The sequence below is a fragment of the Centrocercus urophasianus genome, unplaced genomic scaffold (genome assembly GCF_019232065.1).
Source record: "Centrocercus urophasianus isolate 14NV4802_14NV808 unplaced genomic scaffold, USGS_Curo_1.0 seq_13, whole genome shotgun sequence".
NCBI lineage: Eukaryota > Metazoa > Chordata > Aves > Galliformes > Phasianidae > Centrocercus > Centrocercus urophasianus.
In genome coordinates, this window is record NW_024884475.1 from 23,724,216 (window position 1) to 23,747,947 (window position 23,732).

Genomic DNA, 23,732 nt, shown 5'->3' on the forward strand with positions numbered 1-23,732 from the left:
GGGGCGGGACGGACAAGGGACAAACAAGGGCCAGGTAAGGGACCGGGCGGAGCCGCCGCCGCCGCCGCCACCTCCTCCCGCCAGCTGCGGAGCCGGCGCGGGGCGCCCGTAGGCGCGGGGCAGCCACGGGGCGCGATCGGTCAGTGCTGCGCGGGTCCTGCGCGGGGGGTGCGCGGCTTCGCGCGGCTGCGAGACCGCCGCGTTGCGCGGAGTTCTGAATAGGAAGCGGCTCTGAAGCAGGAAGCTCTGCTGCAGTGAGCAATGAGCATCTGTTCCCCCACCACGGGGCTGCCGCGATGTCGGCTGCTTTACTCCGCCGTGAGGTCACGCAGGTGCTGGCCGGGGGCTGTGGCGCTGGGAGGGCTCCTGCCGTGGATGGGCGGTGTGAGCGGGGGGCGAGGAGCGCCCGTCTGCTGAAATGGTGGTAATAATTCGCGTGTTTGTCTTTCGGGCGCTGTTTTGTAGCTGTAAACTCGCTTTTCAGTTTCTTTTGTGTGTTTCTGGGAACGCGGGTGTGCCGGGAAGCTGTAAACCGCACGGTCGGGGGTTAGTAGGGATGGGCTGGCATCTCCCCGAGTGGGAGAGGTGGGCACGGCTCCTGCCAGCGTGACCCGGCCTGGGAATGCAGCGAAAGTGGACGGTGATGCATCTGGTAGAAGCAAATGGCTGTTGGGATGAGGTGGGAGCGGCATGCTGGGGGGAGGGGGGAGGTGAGGCTGTAGCTGCCAGCCTGTGGGTCACTGGCTTCTGTGAGACTGCAACACTGCAGAAAGTTACACTGGGTATGAGCAGTGAACCCTGCCTGTCTGCCACCTGTCATCAGATGGCACTCGGGTGGCTGAGGAAACACCTTACCAGGAAAACAGTCAGAGGTGAATTGGTGGCCACCTCCAGCTCTGTATGGTTTCCTGTTGCTATCAGTCTTGAGTCAGAGCTCCCAGCATTTATTTCTGAAGGAGCAGCCCTGGTGACTGTTTCACGTTGACATTTGGGAGATTTGGGAGTGGGGAGGGGAAACCAGCTTAGCTACGGAAACCAGGTGCTGCGTGAACCACTTTCCTTGGGAGCCCATTGACTCTTGCAGCCTTTCCAAACAACCCTTAAGTTGTTTGCAATGGGCCACAGAGCCACACCAGGCTCTTTTTTCCACCTCTCCTTCTACTCTTTGAACTGCAGAATACCATCATTCTTTTGCAAGTGGAACAAACGATAATAAATAATAAACAGTGGCCAGAGCTGCTCAAAGTGGCACTTCTCAGCTGGTAGAGGGGACACACTAAAGATCCAGGCTCTCTTTGTAAATGTGGGCAATGATTGGGTTTCAGAAAGGAGTGGCAGTCACTCAGTGATGTTCTGCAGGTGTCATGATGAAATTTTCATTATTAAGTGTCATACGGTCTGATGGGGAACAGAAAACTGAAGAACAAGTAGTAGTATCGTATAGAAAGGAGTAAGCTGACATTTTAAACAGGTAGATGAGTGCACCATTCACAAAAAAAAAAAAAATGAGCAGAGTGTTGTTTTCTTCCCTGTAAAAACACAGCACACTGGCACAAAAAAAAAAAAAAAAAAAAAAAAAAAAAAAAATTTACAACCTTGGTTGTTAACAGACCATATTTATGAAGAGTTTTTGTGCTTTCTTTTAATTAAAGGCTGCTGCTGCCTCTCACATAAGGCCTGCAGTAGCCAAGCCAAGTGGTGTTACAGCCTTCGCCCGTCCTGTTTAGCATCGTTGTAAGAAGTTGAGCAATCCACTCAATGTTTCATTCCTTCTCTCTCTCTCTCTCTCTCTTTTTTTAATGTTATTTACTTTGCAACTTTTTCTTTGATCCAGGTACCTCTAAGAAACAAAACTAAAGCCGTGTTACTTTGCAGATGGAAAAAAATACTGTAATACTTGTGAATTCTCCTTTCCTGAAGGATTTTTTTTAGATAATCCATGGAGTGTACAAGAGCAGCTAGCCATATATCCAGGCTTTCTTGGATATACATTTTTTTGCCAGATGGCAGTTGAGAAATCCAAAACTTTTCTGTGTTTTCTGGCCACTCAGCAGAGGAGTAGCTCTGGCCACGTTGCAGACATTTAGGAAATCTTCAATGTGCCTATGGCACACATTCTGCAGAGGTGACCCGGCCATTTGCAGGAGCAGGTGACATATTCAGGTCATGTTGCATTTGCGCTGTATGCAATGACAACACGTATATAAACAGCTGTGTGGGAAATCCTGGCTGTCAAAATACATCAACCCTAACCTGACACTGAGTTGTTTGTTTGTTTTTTTTTTTACTGATACAAGAGAAACTCAAACTGTAATGGAAACTTTTATTTCTATTGTCTAAGTAGATCAGCTCACCCAGTTTGATTAAAGTTACATATTTTAAAATCACATTCTGCTACCTTTCTTCTGTGTCATGTCTCAGATTATCTTTGTTTTCCCTCTTGTTCATCTACAAGTATTTGCTGCAGAGCAGCTAACGCCTCTCATAAAACATATTCAATTCACTCTGTGACAAAGCAGATTGAATAGCTTTGCTCTTGAGCCTTCACAATCCCACAGCTGATGGGAACAAATCTGTAAAGGAGAGCTCAGCAGGGTGTGCTGCAGCCAAAGACCACCCAAATTAGCTGGCAGGCAGTAGGTCTTGGGGTAAGGGAGCAGGAGAGAGGAGCACGAGGCAGGCAGGAGGACATGACCTAGGAGCTCTCCAAGCTGGGAAACTGGTAATACTTTACCCTAATACTTTGGGATTTGAAGATATTTTCCGGTACAGATGCAAATCTGTATTTCTTGTTCCTGTTTCTTTTCTCCTATCTATCCTATTTCTTTTGGATTATTCAGTTGCAATTTCTAGAAATTGCATGATTTCAGAAAAGTAGTATCCTCATACTATGAATAAATATATTGTAATTGCAGGATTTTAGTTTTCACCTACAGTATATGGGCATGCCCATCCTGTGCAACTGTTTTTATAAAAAAGTCTGACTTAGCAATTCAAACCAACTTCTGTTAGATAGAAACTCTCTTGGCAAGCAAGGAAATGTGATTGCAGAGCCTGAAAATCAAGTGGAATCTTACAGCAGTGTGTCTGCTTCACTGTGTGGCACAGGACACTCTAGAGCAGGTGTTCTTCACTCCTTACTTGTACATGGTGGTACCTCTTAGTGACAGCATTCTCAGCTGCAAATGAAGATGCCAAGAAGCTGTCAAACTTCATACCATTTTTAATTCTTCTGATGTTTTACATTTTCCTTCCTAAGCAGTATTAGGTGAATTATCCAAGGTTAATTATTGTTAATAGTGTAATGAAGTAATTCTGACGCAACATTAATACTTCTATAGCTTAGGTAGGAGGAGACACAGAGGCACGTCCTTTTCTACTAAATATCCAAATGTTTTTTCAGTTGAAAAAAAGAAAAAGTATATTGGTAGGATCATTAGTAGGATGATTCCTTCATGTGTCATTTAATTACAGGGGAAGCACAGAAAACAAAATGATTTGTTTTATTCAATGCTTTCTGTAAACTACAATAGACTAAGCTTTTGTACTTATGTTAAACTATAAACTGCTGATGTATATCTTAGCAATAAAACCTTTCTTTCAAAAAAAAAAGACTGTCCTCAAAAGCTGTTTCAGCCTAATTGTATGATCCCAACTACGTGTGTGCTTTAATAACAAAAAACTGGAACTTCTGCCTAAACTGCTGTATGATGTACTACTGGTGCTCCCCCATGCAAAATAATTCCTCCTTTTGTTCTTCTTTTTTCATAGATTTGGCTCTGGGTTTGTGTTCTGGAGACGGGATCTGTGCACGGAATAGAACACTTTATTGTGAGGTTTCAGGTTAGCTGGGACAGAACTGTATGTGTTGTGTGGATTTTGTGCTGACACCAGGATCTATCCGTAGGGCCAGAGGGGACATGGAAAGGAGCAAGCAGCACAGGGTCAGGCACTTTCAGAGCTGTGCCTGGTGAGTGAACAGCTCTCCCTGCTTCCTCCCTCAGGTGCTGTTTTTGGGCTCATGCCATCATATCTACCAGGCCTTCAGTGGGGCCAAATCCCTCCTTCTCCCTTCTCCCCTATGGACGGGACTTCTAATGAAACGAGCCTGAGGCCTTCTAAACCTGCAGGAAGCCAGTACCAGCCCTACATTGGCCTGGCTCTGGCAGTCAGTTCCAACATCTTCATTGGATCCAGCTTCATCCTGAAGAAGAAGGGCCTCCTGAAGCTGGCCACCAAAGGAGTTCCCCGTGCTGGTAAGCAGCGTTCCTGCTGGGCGTGGCTTGATGGTTCCAGTACCAGTTATGTTAGCACTGCCAAACAACTCCGTGACAGCAGCCAGATACCAAATGAAGTTCTGCCTCTGTTCTAATCTTCAAGAAATCTTTATTATTTTTCCTTAATTTTTTTCTGTTTCTTTTGAGATGGGAAGTTGTGAAATGGTCATTAGATCTCCTGTATTCTTAAAAGCCAAAAGTGGAGTGAGCTATAGAAGTATTTATCTTAAGAATTTCTACAGATAGTACAACTAACTTCCATTGATGGCAGCAGATGCAGAACTAGAAACGTGTCAAGAGGTTTAAAAAAACCTCTTCAGACTGACCTGATAATTCCCTTTACGGCATTTACATGCACAGAGGTAGCAGTTATTCTTTTGTTTGTTGCATTTATTGCAAGATCTGTTATTCCAGAGATTTCAGCACTTGAAAAAATGATGTAACTGAACGCACAATTTACTTATATTTTGTGCAAGAAAAAATTAATGCATGCAGTGACATTTTTCTTTCTAATTTCTTTCGATTTAAATCATAAGCAGAGTCAAAAGGCAGATCTCTGTGTAAGAATATACTGGATCTGACCTGGGAAGGCACTTCAAAACATTCGTTAAGCTCATCAAGAATCTTAGTTGACACTTCACTTTTTCTTGCCACTTTTCCTTGGTGTGAATTAGTCAAAACCATTTCTCACAAGTCATAAAGCAGCAGAGTGATTAATAAAGATGTGAGTCAAATTCAGACAAAATATTAATGTCACATCCAGATAACAGGATGTTTCTATACTCTACATGATTTGATCCAAATGTGAAGCTGTGCTTTTTTGTTAAAATAAGGTGATTTCTCTCTTCTAAGGTGAGATTTTTTTTCTCCATTTCCAGGGCATGGTGGGTATTCCTACTTGAAAGAATGGCTTTGGTGGGCTGGACTGCTGTCAAGTAAGTCACCCTTTATCTCTCAACTATATATAAACGCTGCATAGAACAGTTCATTTTTAAGAAATTCATTCTCTATTTTTTCACCCACCTCAGTTAAAAGAAATATCTTTGCAATCACCTTTATGACTGAAACAATTCTGTTATCTATTTGCAGAACAACAGCCTCTTCTTTATCATCTAGTCAGAAACAATATGGTTGAATGTGTCCAGCTTCTATGCATTGTCACTGTTCCTTGCAGGCAGGTGTAGGCTGTGCAGAGCTGTTCTGTAAATGCCTGCCTTCAGCTTTGTCATCGTAGTCATACTGCACACAGTACTTAGGGGATATGCATATAACTTTCTCCAGTCCTTATTCCCATCGTGTTCATCCAAATGTTCTTTCTTCTGCAGTGGGATTGGGAGAAGCTGCAAACTCTGCTGCTTATGCCTTCGCACCAGCAACCTTAGTTACCCCTTTGGGTGCACTGAGTGTTCTCATAAGGTCAGTGCAAACTGGAAGCAAACTGATCCTTCACTGCCTGAGGGAAAAATAATGTCTTTGGTTAACAGCAGATAATTTTAACAAGAAAACTGAAGGGCAAATACAGATAAGAAAGGCTTGTTGTTCCTCAGCAAGGAGGATCCCTTGATTATTTAGAAATCAATTTCCTGGGTAGAGGGAATGAAGTCTTGTCTCAAAGACTGATCCAGTCTTTGCAGCAGCCTTCCACATATTCTTTGTGTGTTTCTTACCAGCATATACCTGGTATACAGCTGATGCACAGTGTTAGAAGGCTGCAACTTATTTCCTCCTAGAGAAATGACACTTTCCTAAAGAAAAACACCTTATTCTGTTTCTCAGTATGGACAAAACTTTAGAAGAAAATACGGCATTCTCCCCTTAAAATGTTTTCAAAAACATTTCTTGTAATAGAAGCATAATTTTATATCAAGACTCACTTACTATGCATTTTTGGCAGATTCACACTAATCACCTGGCTGGCTGCTGCCTCTCCTTTCATGCAGGTGGCAATTTTTCACAGAAAGCTTGTGAGAACTTAATGTCAATGCAAAAAATAACTGAAATTTGATCAACAGGTTGAAAAACTGTTCATGAATACATCAGTACGCTTGTGGCTGTGCCTAAGGTTGTGTGTAATTCTTGATCATAGGCACTCTTTGGTTGCCTTTTTTTGGGTCACGTTATCCTTAGGTTAAATCTTAATCCTCTAGAGAGCTCAGAGAGAGATGGTGAGGTACTGTTACCTAAACTTGCTTGTGTTTGTTCTCATGGAAAATGGAGAGCTTTAAACCATTTTTATGAGAAAACAACAGCTCACATGATCAGCTGTGAGTGTCTGAGGGCTCTGTATAAGCAGCCCATACCTCTGACCCAGGCAATCACTAATGACAAGTTCCTTAAGAAATTCAGACCCTTCAACCTAGAGGGATCTGATCAGAGTTGCTAAACTCCCCTAAAACTTCAGATTGACCTTTGTTTGCAAAACTCCTTGTAATTTGGTTGTTTCAAGCATGTTTCCCCTACATCCAAATTCAAGAGTCTTCAAGTTGCTCATATTACAAAGTCTCACATGTCTGGTGGACCTGAACCTTTTATTTCTGTTTTGTCAAACAGTGCTATATTGTCATCCTACTTTCTGAAGGAGAAGCTGAATATTCACGGCAAGTTGGGCTGTGTTCTGAGTGCTTTGGGTTCTACAGTCATGGTTATTCATGCCCCAGAGGAGGAGGAGATCACCTCACTGGATGAGATGGAAATAAAACTGCAAGATCCAGGTCTGTACATTTAAGCTGACATATATCATGGCAGACAAATGACAGATTTTGATGTGTTCTCCCTTCTCTGGATCTGTTGGTGAGTGAGTGGATTGGGATATCTAATCAGAACGTCCTGGCTGCAGAACTTTCTTAGGCTGATTGTGCCAGAAGCCCAGAATCCCTTAATAAATGTGTGAGCACAAACGGCTTCTGCACACATACCGTATTTCCCAAAGATGCAGGCTTAAAAGCAGCTCATCTTACATGGCTTCTTGCAGATTATTCGAGTAAGAAATGATGCACTTCCTGCCCTCCAGCACGTTGAGGAGTTCTAAGGCTCTATGCGCCAAGTTACCTCCACTTAAAATAAATCACAGCTTTAAATAAGGTTACTTTCAACCAGTTCTTACTTCATTTGAAATGCTGTTCAATTTTAAGTCCCAATTACAACCTTGCTCTAAGTAAGCAGGCGTACTAATTCAAACAAATATCCTTGAGGTAGCCCTGGAGTACACTTCAAAGAGAATGTGTTTGAGAAGCGGAAGAATTTCATATGGATGAGTGTAGCATAGGACAAAATGAGCTAAATTCAAGTTAGTTCATGAGTCAGCTCATAATTTAAAAGCTCCTACAATCAAAAATTAAACATATAGTTGGCATTTTAAATACAAAGCATGTATTTTGTGTTTATTTCAATGCACTGAGTTTGTGCTCCAGTTCTTAGAGAAATTGACTTGAAGTTGAGTGACTTTTAGCATGTGTTTGAACATAGTCTGATCTTTCATCTTTCCTCTTTCATACAGTGTTTGTTGCGTTTGCTGTTCTCCTAATATCTGTTGTCCTCGTGTTGATTTTCATTGCGGCTCCACGGAGAGGTCAAACAAATATACTGATCTACGTTTTAATTTGTTCACTTATTGGTGCCTTCTCTGTGTCATCTGTCAAAGGCCTGGGCATTGCCATTAAAGAAATGCTGGAGTGGAAGCCAGTTTATCGACATCCCCTGGTTTATGTTTTGGTGGGAATCCTATTGCTCTCAGTCAGCACCCAGATCAATTATCTCAACAAAGCACTGGACACATTTAACACATCTCTAGTGACACCTATTTATTACGTGTGTTTCACCACGACAGTGGTGACATGTTCCATCATCCTGTTCAAGGAATGGAGTGGTATGGACCTGGATGACATCCTTGGGACCCTCAGTGGATTCTGCAGTATAATAATCGGAATTTTTCTATTACATGCTTTCAAAAACATTGATATCACCTGGAGCCAGTTGATGTCCAGCGTTACAAAAGAATCATCATTGCCACACTGCGAGTATGAAACCTCTCACACTTTACTGGAAAGCATGGAAGACCCAGCTGTGTTGTATGGGGAAGACAATGTTTTATTCAGCCAATGAAACTCTCAAGTGACAGTTTCTCGTTCCACTGTCATGAACTGCAGACTTACCTGTATCTACCAGACCACTCTTCGTCACTGCTACCCTCTGGAAAACTGCCTGTAAAGGCACGCTCCTCTGTGTGCCAGATGTTGGTAATAATGAATTAAAATGTTCAATAATTGACATGAGGGACAGAAACCTGGTGGTTATAATATGTCAAGAAGTGAACAACTTTGTCTATTTTTTATGCAACATCTCCTATTGGAGAATTTTAGCAAGAAAGGGTTTTTTCCCACATCTTGGGCTGTTCAGGGTGATGCCTGCCAGAGATTTAGCAAGAGAGCTGGATTATTAAAAATGACTTCTGATCAGCTGAGATATATATGCCAAGCAGAATCTCTTCATACAGCAGGCTGTGTAATGTGCAAGCAGTAGAGTAACTGTTGACACTTCAGGTTCCATTGTTCTGTGAACAGAAAGCTCACAATTTTTCTGTAGGAACAAAACGGTTGCTACTGCTTGCAGCACGCTTGCACACATGCTTGTGTTGTGCCAAGTTTAATCCTGATGCCAAAGCCATGCACTTCCTTTCTGAAAGGTGTTCATGAAACTTCTTACTTGTTAATGACTTTTATTTTAGTGAGGATTTAGAAGCTATCAAAACCTGAGAAGTGGCTCTAGGGATACTTGAAGTTATTTCTAAACTGCAAGCATCTTTTTTTTCCACTTGAATAGGTTTGTAATTGACATACGTACAGGAGGAAGTAGCAATTGTACCAATCACCTAGACATTATTTCTAAATCCTTGATTAGATGAAGCAGGAATTCTGTATTTCCTACTAGACCTGCTTATCTACTTTTATGTGTAAATAACATCTACTAGGAAAATAATGTTATTTTCTTGCAATATCAGAAAATCAAAGTTGATGCTTATTTCCATGGTGTACAAGAACTCAAAAATGTTACAAAGTAAATTATTATCTTTTGTATAAAAGCTTTTACTAGAGATATTATTTTTGAAACTGTTCATATTTACTAAATGATTTGGAAGAAGTTTAATTTTTACTGAAATTATGCTATTATTTTTCTTGTAATAAATTATACATGGTTTACGTATTAAATGACTGGTGTTTTGTAAGCACAGGAGAAAAAAGAGTAATCCAAGTTTACAATCAGCAATAAAATCAGTTTTAGTAGCACATCCTGTACACACACCCAGATTCAAGATGAAAGATGTCTGGATGAAGTCCCTGCAGTTCATGTGAATCTGGCTTGATCATGACCTTCTTTTAGTCGCTTTGACTTCTGCTTTTTTTCCTGATAAGAAAGAAAATGTTGTACTCTCTTAGAAAGGCCACATGTGAAACTACCTTTAAATAAAAAACCTGCAGTATTCTGATGCAGGTGGAGGGCAGAGTATGGGGAGACCGAGAGGTTTTGGTGTCTTACAGAGTGACTCAATTTTTTTGCATGTGTTATTTTCACCCTTATGTTCTACAGAAAACATCAGCAAGGAGCATTTAATACTGATGATAATATTAGCTGCCAGAAGACAAGGATTTTGAGGAATAAGATTGGTAGGCAAATGAAATGTCTTCCCTTCTAAACTAGGGAAGGAAAACCAAAGCTGAATATTAGGGAGTTTTTTGTTGTGCTCATGTTTTATGGACAGTATTTCAGTGAACTTTCAGCAAAATGGCAGCAAAATGAAAGCTATTTTTTAAAGTCATCTGAAATTTTTGGAAAGAAGGTAGAATGGTTAACAACTGCAACAAAGGAAACCTTGAAGGCAATACATCACTAACCAAATTAGGGCTTTTAAATGCAGAAATGGAATCATCTTGGTAATTACTCATTGCCACGCCATAACTTGGGACAAACGAGCAATTAAATTAATTACACAGCTGTGCTGATTAGATGTAGGTAAATCAAAAAGACTTGTTACATGATCTGCAGGGAATTTGGAAGGAAGCACATAGGTCATTATTCCCTTTAAGAGCCTGCCTTCCCAGCCACCCTTAAAACAGCCATGCCCCAGTCAGGTCTGCTCCCAAAGAATTCTCATTCAGAACTTGAATTTCTTTACTCATGATGGTTGTGGCCTGGAGTTCTATCTTTAATCGTATACTCATGGCAAATGTCATCCTCTTACTATTTAAGTTCCAGCAAAACCAAACCAGCAAATACATTAGGAAACTTTTAAGTGTTTTTCCCAAAACTGACTCCTTTCTGGCAAGTTTCTAAACTGGATGAGAGGTAGGCAGAAGCCAGGCTGGATGATGCATGAGGAGCGGCGCTTAGGTTCCTTTGTTACCTTCTTATGAAACTTCACTGTGCAGGGGTGGGGAGGGAAAGCTGCTCTGGAAAACAAATGGCACTGTAGAAAAACTTGCCCAAACATGTAACACACAAGTGATTACTTGCCAGGAGTACTTTTGAGGATGAAAGTCATCTCATGTTCTGAAAACATGCTCCAGTTTGTCAGCAATTCAGCTTTTGATAGAAAAGGGGTACATCCTATGGGGTTGCTGCACAGAAGCTAGGACAACAGCTTCTTTTTTTTTCTCTCACCCATGATACCAGCTGGCTGGTAGTCTGTTTTATGATATTTGATGAGGAAACAGTGGCCAAATTTTTGCCATTGCTAAGCACTCTTAACATCCCTTCAGAGACACTGTGCTTCCTTCCAATCTTTACTGCTCTTTTAATAGAACCATTTAGTTTGGAAAGTCCCCTAAGAATATCAAATCCAACCAACCACCCTTTAGTACAAACCATGGCCCTTAGTGCCACATCTACACATTTCTTTCATACCTCCAAGGACAGAGGCTCCAGCACTTCTCTAGGCAGGCCATTTCAACGCCTAATCACCCTCTGTATAACCAAACACTTCCTGATAACCAATCTAAACCTCCCCTGGCACAGCTTGAGACTATTTACCCACATCCTATCAACTTGTCACTGAGCAAAAGAGACCGCCATCCTTCTCACTGCAACCACCTTTCAGACAGTTGTACAAAACCATGAAATCTCCCTTCAGCCTTCTGTTCTCCAGATCAAACAGCCTCATCTGCTCCTCAGATATCTTATTTTCTATTAAAAATCTCTTTTGAAATACTCATAGGTTTATCAGGAAAAAAAAAAAAACAGCTAGCAGACACACATATGCCTCTGTTATCAGTGGCATGAGTGATTCTCACTGCTCACCTATCATTTCTTTCTCCTTTTTTCTTTTTATATGTCTGGGGTTTGAGGTATGCTAGGAGCCACCACAAAGGCTAAGTTGGCCTGTTGGTCTTTATATGGGTGTAGTTTCTCGAGTAAGTAAACATGCCCTACACACACAACCCTTGCCCTGCCGGACCTTCCTTCTTACTGATTAAACACTGATTCCATTGATCCTGAAGCACATGATAGTGCTTTTTAATTTATTTACTGTAAGCCTTGTGACATCAGCTATTAAATTCATCTGCGTCAGAGTGGTGACATCAGCCCACTCACAGTTTGCCCAGCCTCCAGAAAGGTGGAATTCTGAAAATGAAGGAATGGTAGGCAAGTATTACTTTCCATCTGAGACCAGTGTGTGTCAAAGATACACTATGGGACAACTCAACAATGCAAACAAAAGCAGGGTGCTTCAAGAACTTGAACTTACCAGAGCCCCTTTTAATTGCATGGTACTGTGGTATTACATATTAACTTGTAGTAATTCATGTAGCAAAACCAGTTTTACAAGAGCTGTTGTAAAATATTCCTCTTATATTATTAAAAGTCCCTGAGTGCATTTATACTTCAGACACAGTTTGAATTTATTTTTTTTTGTAGAGCATCATCAGCTCAAAAGCACTGTATTACTGTACTACAGGCATAAACTTGTAATGAGCTCAAAGCAGTGGTTTGTACAGTATTGTATAGGTTTGCGTGCAGTTAGAGGGCTGAGATGGAACTGAATGCTCATGAATAAGTCAGTTATAAAAGTAAACAGAGCCATATGCTGGTGGCAGTTCTTTCAGCAGATTACACAAAAGGATGAGAATATCATGTTTCACTTGAGCAGAAGGATCTTAAAAGCGTGTGTGTGAAGTTACTCCCAAATAGTAGAGTTAAGTACTCCCTTCCCCAAGGGGTGGTAACTATGAGAATGCTATTGCAGTAAAAATGAACTATTATTGCCATGAATTTGGCCCAGAGGTGTCATCACCTTCTGGAAATCCAAAACTCGGAATGATTGATTGTATTGTTTCATTTACTTTTAAAATGTGGAAATGAAAAAACCTGTTCAGATGTCCATCATTCTTCATCTACTGGCTTGGAAGTATTTTGTCTACGATGTGCTATAAAATGAAATATGATGTACTTACCTATTAACAATTCACAGCACAATCACATTTTTAAACTACTATTTATTTGTAATGACCTGACTGTTCTCTGTATTGAAAAAAAACACCAAATTCACTTGCCTTTTCTGTAATACATTCGCACTAACCAAAATTAAGAATTAGAAGTGAACAATAAGCTAACAGGCACAGTTACAGATATGGTGCAAGTAAGGTCTCACAAAATCTATTTGAGCTAAACTAACACAAAACACTTTATTTAATGGCCAATTTCCAGCCTCTCTTCGTTCACCATTCTGGGCACTGGCAGGAGGAGGACTAAGAAAAGCATTTGATGGGCATTTGAGTAAGCTGCAGCAAGCAAGAAATGGAAGACAGTGAAAAGTTCAGGGAGAAGCTTGAATAAAACAATCTATACTTGTTCTCTCTGTTTCACACAAAATTAGCCTTTACCTATGAGCAGGATTAAAATTCCTCAGGGGTGCTGAGCCCTTCCAGCTGTTTGGGATGTGAGTCAGGAGCTGCCAAAGGACAACTGCTGCCTCCACCCCTTCTGTGTGTCTGGATCCCCAGCAACACGCAGTGCAGAATCCAGGCAAAAATCCGCATGCTGCCCCGGTGGCTGAGTTACCTCTGAAACTGCTCCATTCCTTCAGTGTTATGCAGTGCCAAAGGTTCTGCCTTTAGTTCTGGAACTTTTTCACAGGTCCTTCCACCACTTTTGCTGCTGCTAATCACTATTTCCTTGTGCATGAACCATATTAAGTAACAGTTCAACAAATTCTCTTATCAATATTACAGGAATTAGCGTAGCTCTGACAAAAAGAATAAGGAAAAGAGTTTATGTGGTGAGTAAGCTTGGTTGCTTCTTTCTAGATAGGACATTTTTCATGGACATAAAGGCTTGAGAGTACAAATCCAGTAATCCAGTCTCCTCGGGTATCTTTCCCAAATTAGGCCGAGCCCAAACAGCTTCAATACAGGGATGCTGCTACCATAGTTTAAGTAAAGACTGCTCTAAAAGGCTGACGTTTTCAATATAAGCTACATTGGCCAGCTCAATGCTCACTTTTCAGTAAACACACCTGTATAAAATCCCCAATTATCCCATCTCCATTATATCTGTGAGGGCTTCTACTAATTCTGCAAAAGTAGGACGTCCTTCAGGTTTCTGGAAAAAAAAAAAAAAAAAAAAAGCAGAAGAGACATTTTAAATTAATAGAAGTTGGTTACAAGTACAATTAAAGCAACCACTTAAAATTATTATTCATATTTTATTTTGTTGACACAGATTGAAGAGATCAAGTTTATTTTTTGTTCTGTTCTGTGCCAGAAATCAATAGAATGAAAAAGTACTTTCAGAAGAAAGCATTTGTACGCAAAATTCCTCTGCACACTACAGGAGGAAGCACAGGGGATATATTGACAGGGTACATATATTCAAAACCAGGGATGGCATAGACCTATTGTGTAGGTTATATGCTTGGTATTTACTGAATGTAACAGTCAAAAGAAACAGAGGCTTTTGAACTAGATGTGGTTTGTGAAAAAGCACAGCAAAAATTACTGAGGATTCTACAAAGTAGAGGTTTATTGCTCCAGGATAGCCTTCAGATCCACACTGCAAGTGAAGTAGAGTAATGTCACAAGAAAGACCAACAGACCTCATGCCAGCAGCTGTACATGACTTTGTACACAGTGTGCGATGCCAAGTGTGGTCGATAAAGCCGGTTACCTGCAGAAATCTCACGGACAACTTCATAATTTGATTTACTTTCAAAAGGCATTTTGCCTTCTGTGAAAACTTCCCACATCAGTACACCTAGAAATGAATCAAAATATGTAGGAGAAAGCAAGTTGTCTAATAATACTAGAAGTCCCATTCTTTTCTATGTATTTAATAATGAATGAAAAATATGGGCAACCTGAGGTGAATGAAAAAAAAAGTGAACTGATGTAATCACACTCATATTGAAGCCAGCTAAGGTCATGGTTCATGAAAATGAAATTAATAAGCATTTGGTTAATGGAGACATATGTCTGTTGAAAACCAATTTTTTAGATTAAAAGTGTGTTAAAAAAAACACACACACTCTTCCTATACAGACAAGATTTGAAAAACGAGATAGACTAAAGATTAAGATAGGAAACATCCAGAAAAGTTGCTCTTTCCTCATTCTTATCAGTAGTTTTGGGGAAACAGCTTGTCACACATTAACCTAACCCACTTACCAAATGACCAGATGTCAGATTTACTGCTGTACTTTTTGAAATGAAAGACTTCAGGAGATGACCACTTGATTGGAAACTTGGCACCTGAAGAGCTGACATATTCATCATCAATGACGTATCTAAAGAACATCAGCAAATACCGTGTATTTTAGTGAGAGTTAAACTGAAAGCAGTTCTGGCAGCACCTTGCACAGGTAGTTTACAATTCCATGAAAATACCGTGTCAGTTTGTAAGAAAAGAAATTATATCATTAATTTAATATAGAATGCACACTGCAATACATGCAGTTAAAGAAATTTCAATTTAAATGACTAATTTGATTGCTTGTCAGAGGTATGTCATAATAAAAAGATTTAGTGCTATTTGTGTGCTCACAGCATGCCTGTTGTTATCACCTCCTGGGAAAAGTCCCTATGCTGCAGGCAGGAAAAACAGCAGCAATACATATTATTATTACTTTTTAAGAAGAGAAGGAATGGTCTTAATTTGTGCCCAGGGAGGTTCAGTTTGGATATTAGGAAAAAATTTCTCTCCAAAAGGGTGATGAGGTATGATAACAAGCTGCCCAGGGAGGTGGTGGTGTGACTATCTGAAGGAGTTACAGAAATGTATAGATAGAGCACTAAGGGACATGGGTTTAGTAGGCAATACAGTGATGAGTTGGTAGTTGGACTAAATGGTCTTCGTGTCTTTCCTAACCTTAATGATTCTATGATTCTATGAATTTATGTGCCCAACAAGGGCATTTGTACAGTAATATTTTAAAAGGCTGAGCCCAATATCCAAACAAGCTCTGTAAATTCTCATGAGAAGACGACAGGTATGCACGACACAAATCTTACAACTGAAGACATAACGGTATCTTTTAAAGCACCTTTCAAAGGATGTTGCATTGAGAGAATCATAGAATTGCTCAGGTTGGAAAAGACTTTCAAGATCATCATGTCCAACCTCAATCTAACCATATCACCCTATCTAACAACCCTCTGCTAAATCATGTCTCTGAGCATTTCATCACCCAAGGATGGTGACTCAACCTAAACCTCCCTGCGGAGCCTATTCCAGTGCTTAACAACCCTTTCTGTAAAGTTTTTCCTGATATTCAACCTAAACCTTCCCTGGCACAACTTGACACCATGAGAAATTGCTTCTTTGTGTCCCTTTCTTATTTTTGGGGCAGGCACAGAAAGATGAGAGGTTACTGGATAAAGAACATACAAAATAACAGTACTAAACTGGTCTGTTCTGAGCTCTGACTAATTAGGGAGTGTTCTCATCACCCCTCAACAGTGGACAAAGCTTTGTTTCCCTGGCCTGTGCGTGCACTCTCTCTTCATGTGTGGTTGGTCCCCTCACTAAGCAGAAAAACCACTTCCCTGCTAAGAAGCACACGTCACACTTCCTGCCCACGTGTCTTCCTTCCTCACCTACCCTGCTGCTGAGGCTCCAAAGGCCAGTGCCAACACCTGCCTCTGCTCCCAGTGGCTTTCAGCTCTCACTGGGCTCGGAAATTTGGAGCACTCACTCTACTGAGCCTAGAACCACGCAATCATACAATGGCTCAGGTTGGAAGGGACCCCAAGGATCATCAGGTTACAAACCCACTGCCACATGCAGGGCCACCACCTCCAGATCTGGTACTAGACCAGGCTGCCCAGGGCTCCATCCAACCTGGTCTTGAACACCTCCAGGGACGGGGCATCTACAGCCTCTCTGGGCAACAGATTTCAGCACCTCACCGCTCCCTCTGCGAAGAACTTGCCCCTGACATCTAATACAAACCTTCCCTTCTTGAGCTTAAAACCATTCCCCCCTTGTCCTATCACTATCTATCCTTGTAAGAAGTTGATTCTTCTTCTGATTATAATCCCCTTTTTAAATATTGGAAGGCTGCAATGAGGTCACCCTGCAGCCTTCTCCAGGAAGCAGAGTGAGCTTCTGGCAGCCCAGTGGCATTTCTATGTCCACAAACTACTGCTTTCAGTAGTTTCATTCACGAGATATTTTGTTCACCTGTGTTGCACTCAGCAAAAGGACAATATGACACTCTGTTCACAGTACAAAAGATGAACAGCAATATTATTGATTTGATCAGAATTGTAGACGCTGTGTACAGTGAAATTTCCCACACCAGCAAGCAAGAAGTGGTGATGGGCCTCATCCCAACTGACACAAAATAGGGCACTCACTGAGCTTGTATCTCCTACCTTGCCATGCCAAAGTCAGATACTTTAACAGTGTATTCAGCATTGACTAAACAGTTCCTTGCAGCCTAGGAGAAATGAGAAAAACATATCTGAAATCCGGCCAAAGGCATTTTTAAGAATACAATAGATTATTTACTTTCAGCTCATGTATTTCAGATCCCGAAAGGAGGTATGTGTCTTGCTCAAAAAGATGAGAAAAAAGTAAAATTCTGGCTCAGTGTTGGTGAACACCTTTCACTGCTGTGTGATTTCACGCACATAGCATATACCTGCATGAATGCTTGTATCATGAGTTGCAATAATTTCAAGTATCCTTGCACAATAAAATAAGTTTTCAGATGCAGAGTCTAGTTATCCAAGCAGGTATTTTCTTGAATGTTAACATCAGGACACTCAATATGAATTATTTAAAAAGCGTTTCTGTGACTCTTAATTCCCTGTGTCTGAAGGGCAGGGCAGACAAGCCACCTATATATCCCAGCACCAAGGTAAGGCAGCAGGGACCAGAAGAAGCGTGAATACACAAAGGCTTTGTTAAAGCCCTGCAGGGCACAGAAGCACCCCTAAATTTAAATGGCATGTTCTATATCATCAGTATTCAGTGAACCTCAGAAAAGCCATTGTACTTACTAAATCACGGTGAATAAAGTTATTTCTCTCCAGATACTCCATCCCTTCACACACATCCAGGCACATGCCCAGCAGCATGTCTCTGCTGAGCTTCCCCTGCCACTGTCGCAGGTAGTTGAGCAGGCAGCCATTCTCCAGGAATTCAGTCACCACATAGAGAGGCTTCTGGCGTGTGCACACCCCGTACAGCTGGACCAGCTTTGGGTGGGATAGTTTCCTGTTTAACATTGTTTAAAATTGCATTTCAGTTAGTAGATCATTTGTTTCTGGTAGGTAGAATCATAAAATCAAAGAATATCCCAAGTTGGAAGGGACTCATAAAGATCATCAAGTCCAACTCAAAAGGTAACTAGAACTTTCATTCATGATCAATTATCATGATAATCTTGACAAACACCTTCAGTGTTTTATAAACATTATGCAATTCAACTATCCCTGGAGTTGTCCTCTGCCTAACGCATTTCTGTAAGCAATTCCCTCAAAAAGGTTCATTTTGCAAAATTGTGATAGTCCATCAGTCATACAGGTGGAATGAATATAAACCTTGATTTGGAAATACGAAGCGGAAAGGTCTTATTTTGTCTGACTTTCAGGCAGGGGACATGAGAGGCTGCAAGCCCATGGCTTTCCCTATGGGCTCTGCTCAGCCTGACATGACACCTCTGTTTTTACCTCTTTCTATGGATTGAGCCAACACCTGGTCCGGATAATTCCCTAATTTTCAAAATTAGCAGGAATGGCAATACAGCTTCTGAGAAGTTAGGTTTAGTTAGTTCTGCCCATGCTCCTAGAGGCACTGAGTTATAGACAAAAGAATGGCTGTAGGAGTAACTGTCAGCACATTTATTGCCTGCTAGGCTCCAAATGCAAAGCAGCACACATGCTAAAGAAAGGCCCTGGTGAGCGATTTAGCAACCATTACACTGGCTTTTTGGTCCACTATTCCCATCACAATAGCTTTGTTTTAAATGGACTTAGGTTATGTTTGTTTCTTGGTCATCTCAGTGTCATCTGTGAGCCAGAATAACTTTGTACTTACATCATCAATTTGGCCTCCTCCATGAAATCGTCTTCAGACATGGCACCTTCGTTGATTTTTTTGATGGCAACCTTGATGGTTGCTTTCCATTTACCCAGATGAACAATTCCAAACTGCCCACGCCCAAGCTCTTTCATAAACGTCAGTTCTGAGGGGTTCAATTCCCACTCCTCTATAAAAACAATCCTGTATATTACAATAGTCTAGGAGACATGCCTATCTGCAGTTAATGCACACAGCAAAGTATCACAACTGTTCATCAGCTATAGCATGGATTTTAGTTATCTGGAATTTTCATGTGTTCATACATGAGTGGTACTTTACAGCTTGTAGAATGCTGTTTAAATTGTTTAACATAGGAAAGCCTGAGGCTTGAAGATAAGGCAAGAAATTGGCTTTGATTACCTCTGAGGATTTTTTTTTTTTGGCACTGTCATCTATGTTTTTAACTTTAAATCAGTTCCAAAGGGCTAATACAGCCATAGAAAAAGTCACTGACTGTCTCTATTGAAACTACCAATAGTTCTGCCCTCCAGAAATATTAAGCCTTGATACTGATTCACAGTAAAAATGCACAGTACAAATTTTGGAAATTCATACAGATATATATACACGTACATACAAATACATATGTGTATATTCATACATACACATCTATCAGTTAATATTAACTTCCTGATCTGCATGCACAGCACCAGCATTTACTGCTTGTTTTCTAACGCTGTGTAAGACATCATTCTTATTTCTAAAACTTCCATAATTGACAAAATCTTCCCCATCGACAATATTAATTTTATTTTCATAGACTTTTAAATAAAAAAATCAAATCTGTTAAATGTATATGTGAGTTTCTGGTCTGCTTATGGAAGTCCAGAAAGGCATTAGTGGTTGTGAAAGAAGATCTTCACTAAACCGAAGAAATTGAGCCAGGCCTTTCATTTGGATTTGACACCTGAGGTGTGTGAGTCTGGTGATTATGAAGCTGATTATGTGTTTCTTATGGCTGGGAAATTTAACAGACACAGTTATTAGCTGTATGAATGCAATCTCAACTCTTTCCCAGATACCCAGGTTTCCACCAAAACAGGATAAAGAATTTACCATAACTAAATCCTGCTGTTGCTGGTGAGGAACATCTGATTGATCTGACTGGATGTCGAAGACGGGTGATAAGACCTGCAGGAAACAAAGCACCAATATTCAGTTGACAAATTGCTCCATATTTAAGTATACTACATTATACTTGCTCTCAAAAAATATTTTTGTCTCTACTCACTCGTGGAAAAAAAACGTTTTAATCCATATTGAAATGACAGGCAGAACCAAGAATGAATGGCATTTTGAATGCTAGAAATTAAAAAAGGCTGCCATGAGCCAACAAGTAGGGGTGGCTAAATCAGATAGGCTGCAAGTCAGTGTTGGAGAGTCCTTGTGCCTCCCAATTCTGCCTTTTGTTTGTGTGTGCCAAAATCTGCAAAAGCTGCCTGCTGGTGCATAGCACAGCTCCTGTTTTTCTCCTGTTTTTCCTCAGATTGCATGCATGCAAGCTGCTGAGTTGAAGGCAATGAAAGAACTATGATCAAATTTAATGCAAGTCACATTCAATCAAATATGAATCAATAGAATACAGAGCGGGTAAGAACACAAGGCTTCTAGTTTCATTCATTTTTATGAATGAAATTTCATTCATATATATGAGTTTGGTATTTTCATTTCCCCCAGGATATATGCACATTGCAGCTACAACTTCAGCAGAAAGGATCACAGTATACTTGAATTTACTACCAATAGAAAAAAATGTGTATCTTTTTGGAAGGGAATGATTAGTTCAAGACTGACATCCAATTTCTCAAAGTCTTGATGAGCTTCAGGACATCAGTAGTAAAACCTTATCAGCTTACATCCATTACCTGCAGCATTGTGTTGATGATATTGAATGAGATCAGGAATAGAGGAGAATAGATATTTTTCTGCTACATAATACTGTTTCAAGTGGTTTTTCTTAATTTGATAATGTCGAATGTCTCCACCATGAGTTCTGAAATCAACAAAAGATTATGATTGTCAGTAAAAATATTTGATACTACAAATGTAACTATATTTTACTGGTATGGCAGCCAGAGCACTTTGTGTAAAAACAGGCAAAATGGGATTGTAAGGCTTTATTGTTTGTGCCACACTGCTGAGATGATCAGTCCTTGGAGTAGAGTATTTCAGGGTTTCTGTGAATGCAATTGATCTTATCATAGGATATTGGCACCCTGACTCCCAAAAGCCCAGCACCAGCATTTCAGTATATGGGCTGCAATTCATTGACTGTAGTGCTGCACAAATAGTGCTGGTGCCTCATTGCTCCCTTGCACCATATATCCAGCCTGCCCCTCATCCCAAGGAGTTTTAGGGAAACTCTTCCTTCACATTTTCAATCAAATCACAACCATCACAGCAACTCACCCTTTAGACCGTGAATACACAGACAGTGTAAGGATTCCCTGTTGGCTTGAATCTCTGACAACAAATGAGCCTTCTTTGGACTATTAAAGAAATGCAGACATTTACTTTCTTGAATAAAAGTCTCCTGAAATAGCACTTGCAGATGATTACTGATTTCACTGGTGTACCTACGACTACTTGGGAGGGTGATACAGCAGCAGTGAACAGGAATTGATAACAAAGCAGAGCAAAATTAACCAAAGGAAAATATCAAATGCCAGAGTTAAATATTTTGTGTGAATTACACTCTTCAGTGTGAAATAGTGAAAATTCTTTCATTTATTAAAAATTCGGATTATACAAGTCACTAGATAATTGCTGTAAAACAATTTAATCTTTGGTGTTCTTCTCTGCTCTATCTTGCCCAAGCCCTGTATTAGCCCTTGAGCCCTTGAATTTTACACAAGCTAGATGACATCTAAATGCCCATCAGAGATAGAGGATAGAACACAGCACGAATTGTTTGATCTGTATATAAGGAAGGATCAGGGGTTTTGTTAAGCTCTACCACCTCACTAACTTCTGCAAGGATTTAAGTCTTCAGTGTTTCACACCAAAGACAAGCACAGTAAGCTCCACGTAACTCATGTCATTCAATATGGAAAATCTTAATAGAATTTGCTGGGGTTACAATGCAAAATTTTGGGATGTCTGGACAGTCTGCACTACACTGTACCCCAGAAAACCATCCTTTTATTTTAAAGTACCTTCTCTTACTGTATGTCAAACAGAGTTGGATTTGGCTGTTGAAACTCTCATGATGCCTCTACTGATAATCCTTTGTAGATATTAACTCAACATACAGGCGGAATTACCTTCTGTCGCAAAAGTAGTTCTGCCTGGCTTCTGTTGATGCTCTTGCAATACCACCTGCAACAAGGAGATGACACATCAACTTCAGCCAGTACAAATTAATGTTTGTTCTGCTTCACAGAAATAAGGGTTAGTCTTAATAGTTGCTCTGTCTCCAATGTTAACACCTGAATAGAACTAACCACTGTTGCATATCAAGCATCTCTTAATTTGGAAATACTTCATTAGACCACAGTAAATATGACAAATACTTTCCCCACTGAATGTGATTCACTATAATTAAACGTGAGGTGAAATAAAAGGAAAAAAAACAGGAAACATTTATGCTAAATTTTGATGAATTTTACAGTGAAGCTGCTTCAGCCCCCTCTTCTCTGGAGTTATGATGTATTTTACTTTTCTCTCCAGGAAACCAGGCTGAAGAAACTGAAAATAGATTCTAGATAATCAACAGGATGTTCACAAAGGGAAGAGATCAGAATGAAGAGATACTATGTAGTAAGCCTACAGAAATAGGACATATCTAGATTCTGTCATTATGATTTATCATAATTATATGATTATTATGATTGATTTCATCAATCACAACCCCTAAATTCTTCTAAGCAGGGCTACTCTCAAGGAGTTCTTCTCCAAGTTTGCACACACACCTGAGGTTAGCTCGACCCAGGTTCAAAACCTTGCACCTTGTTTTGTTGAACCTCATTAGGTTCACATGGACCCATCTTTTGAATTTATCGAGGTCCCTCTGGATGGCATCCCTCCCTTCTGCTGTATCAACTGCACAGCTCAGCTTGGTGTCATCATCATATTATACAGTCCAAACAGACAGACCACAATAAAAACGTTTAACACATTCTAAGGGTGATATTTTGTAACAACAACAACAACAAAAAAGGCTTCAATAAAGAGAACAAAGAGAACACCTGTTCACAGTCAGTCTTCTGGTAAAAGCTGAAAGATCAAGCGCCAAAACTTACCACTCAATCTTTAGAAAAGAAAGTAGAGTCATTGTCTTCAAGAGTACTTACTCATATGTTTCTAAATTACTTTTTGTGTTCTCAGTAACATAGTTGCTAGGAATTAGACCTTCGTTCCTGAAACGTATTAAGGATAATATAACAGTAAGATGTAAAATATTAATAGGACTAAGATACACATCTTCTTTTACTGAATGACAGAAGTTATTTATACTATATGTCTTTAAATACTGAATCCCAGCATGAGAATCAAATAAGAATATAACTCCTTTCACCTGAGGCAAAGTGTTTCTGCCCCCGTCTGTGAATGGCTACTGAAATGACGGTACTTAGTAGAGTGCCAAGAACAGCATGTTGAGGAAAATTTTCAAGTAAAATCAAAAGAAAGATTAGAAAAAAAGTGACATTTCTTCCAAATCAGAAGTCACTAGCTTTATCCTTGTAACAGATCTTCAATACGAAGAAACAGAAAGTGTGTGGTTGAACATATACAAAATAATAACAAAGTGGACTCTAATGGCAAATCTGACTTGAGAATAAGTGTTTAAAAGTATTTAAAGGAGGGATGTGAATGAAAAGGAGATAGTTATTACATAACATGTAATCACTCTTCATATCAGATTACAGGACACACTGAAAA

The 23,732-nt window shown here is 40.2% G+C and overlaps 2 protein-coding genes across 11 annotated transcripts in view; one reads left to right on the forward strand and one right to left on the reverse strand.

Moving 5' to 3' along the window:
* NIPAL1 (NIPA like domain containing 1) lies at positions 1 to 9,476 on the forward strand. 5 transcript variants are annotated; one of them, XM_042812138.1, is made up of 6 exons: positions 1 to 34; positions 4,005 to 4,256; positions 5,156 to 5,212; positions 5,603 to 5,693; positions 6,828 to 6,988; positions 7,774 to 9,476. In XM_042812138.1, the coding sequence occupies exons 2-6, from the start codon at positions 4,022 to 4,024 to the stop codon at positions 8,376 to 8,378; spliced, it is 1,149 nt and encodes a 382-aa protein (XP_042668072.1). In that variant the 5' UTR covers positions 1 to 34; positions 4,005 to 4,021; the 3' UTR covers positions 8,379 to 9,476. The 5 variants fall into 5 exon arrangements, with proteins under 5 accessions (XP_042668072.1, XP_042668069.1, XP_042668070.1 ...); XM_042812135.1 differs by lacking the exon at positions 1 to 34 and adding an exon at positions 73 to 139; XM_042812136.1 differs by lacking the exon at positions 1 to 34 and adding an exon at positions 177 to 424.
* The window catches only part of LOC122156887 (tyrosine-protein kinase TXK-like), a 24,257-nt gene continuing 8,587 nt past the window's right edge, over positions 8,063 to 23,732 (reverse strand). For 2 of the 6 annotated variants that reach the window (XM_042812126.1, XM_042812128.1), the window contains 11 exons: positions 23,144 to 23,209; positions 22,115 to 22,169; positions 21,261 to 21,340; positions 20,717 to 20,844; positions 19,908 to 19,982; positions 18,807 to 18,978; positions 17,768 to 17,984; positions 17,138 to 17,202; positions 14,930 to 15,048; positions 14,362 to 14,519; positions 12,006 to 13,868 (listed from right to left, as the gene is read on the reverse strand). In XM_042812126.1, the coding sequence (XP_042668060.1) occupies positions 13,800 to 13,868; positions 14,362 to 14,519; positions 14,930 to 15,048; positions 17,138 to 17,202; positions 17,768 to 17,984; positions 18,807 to 18,978; positions 19,908 to 19,982; positions 20,717 to 20,844; positions 21,261 to 21,340; positions 22,115 to 22,169; positions 23,144 to 23,209 (1,204 nt within the window). In that variant the 3' untranslated portion in view covers positions 12,006 to 13,799. Of the gene's footprint in view, positions 9,678 to 12,005; positions 13,869 to 14,361; positions 14,520 to 14,929; positions 15,049 to 17,137; positions 17,203 to 17,767; positions 17,985 to 18,806; positions 18,979 to 19,907; positions 19,983 to 20,716; positions 20,845 to 21,260; positions 21,341 to 22,114; positions 22,170 to 23,143; positions 23,210 to 23,732 lie in introns of those variants that run through there. The other 4 variants (XM_042812127.1, XM_042812131.1, XM_042812133.1 and 1 more) reach the window with 4 other exon arrangements.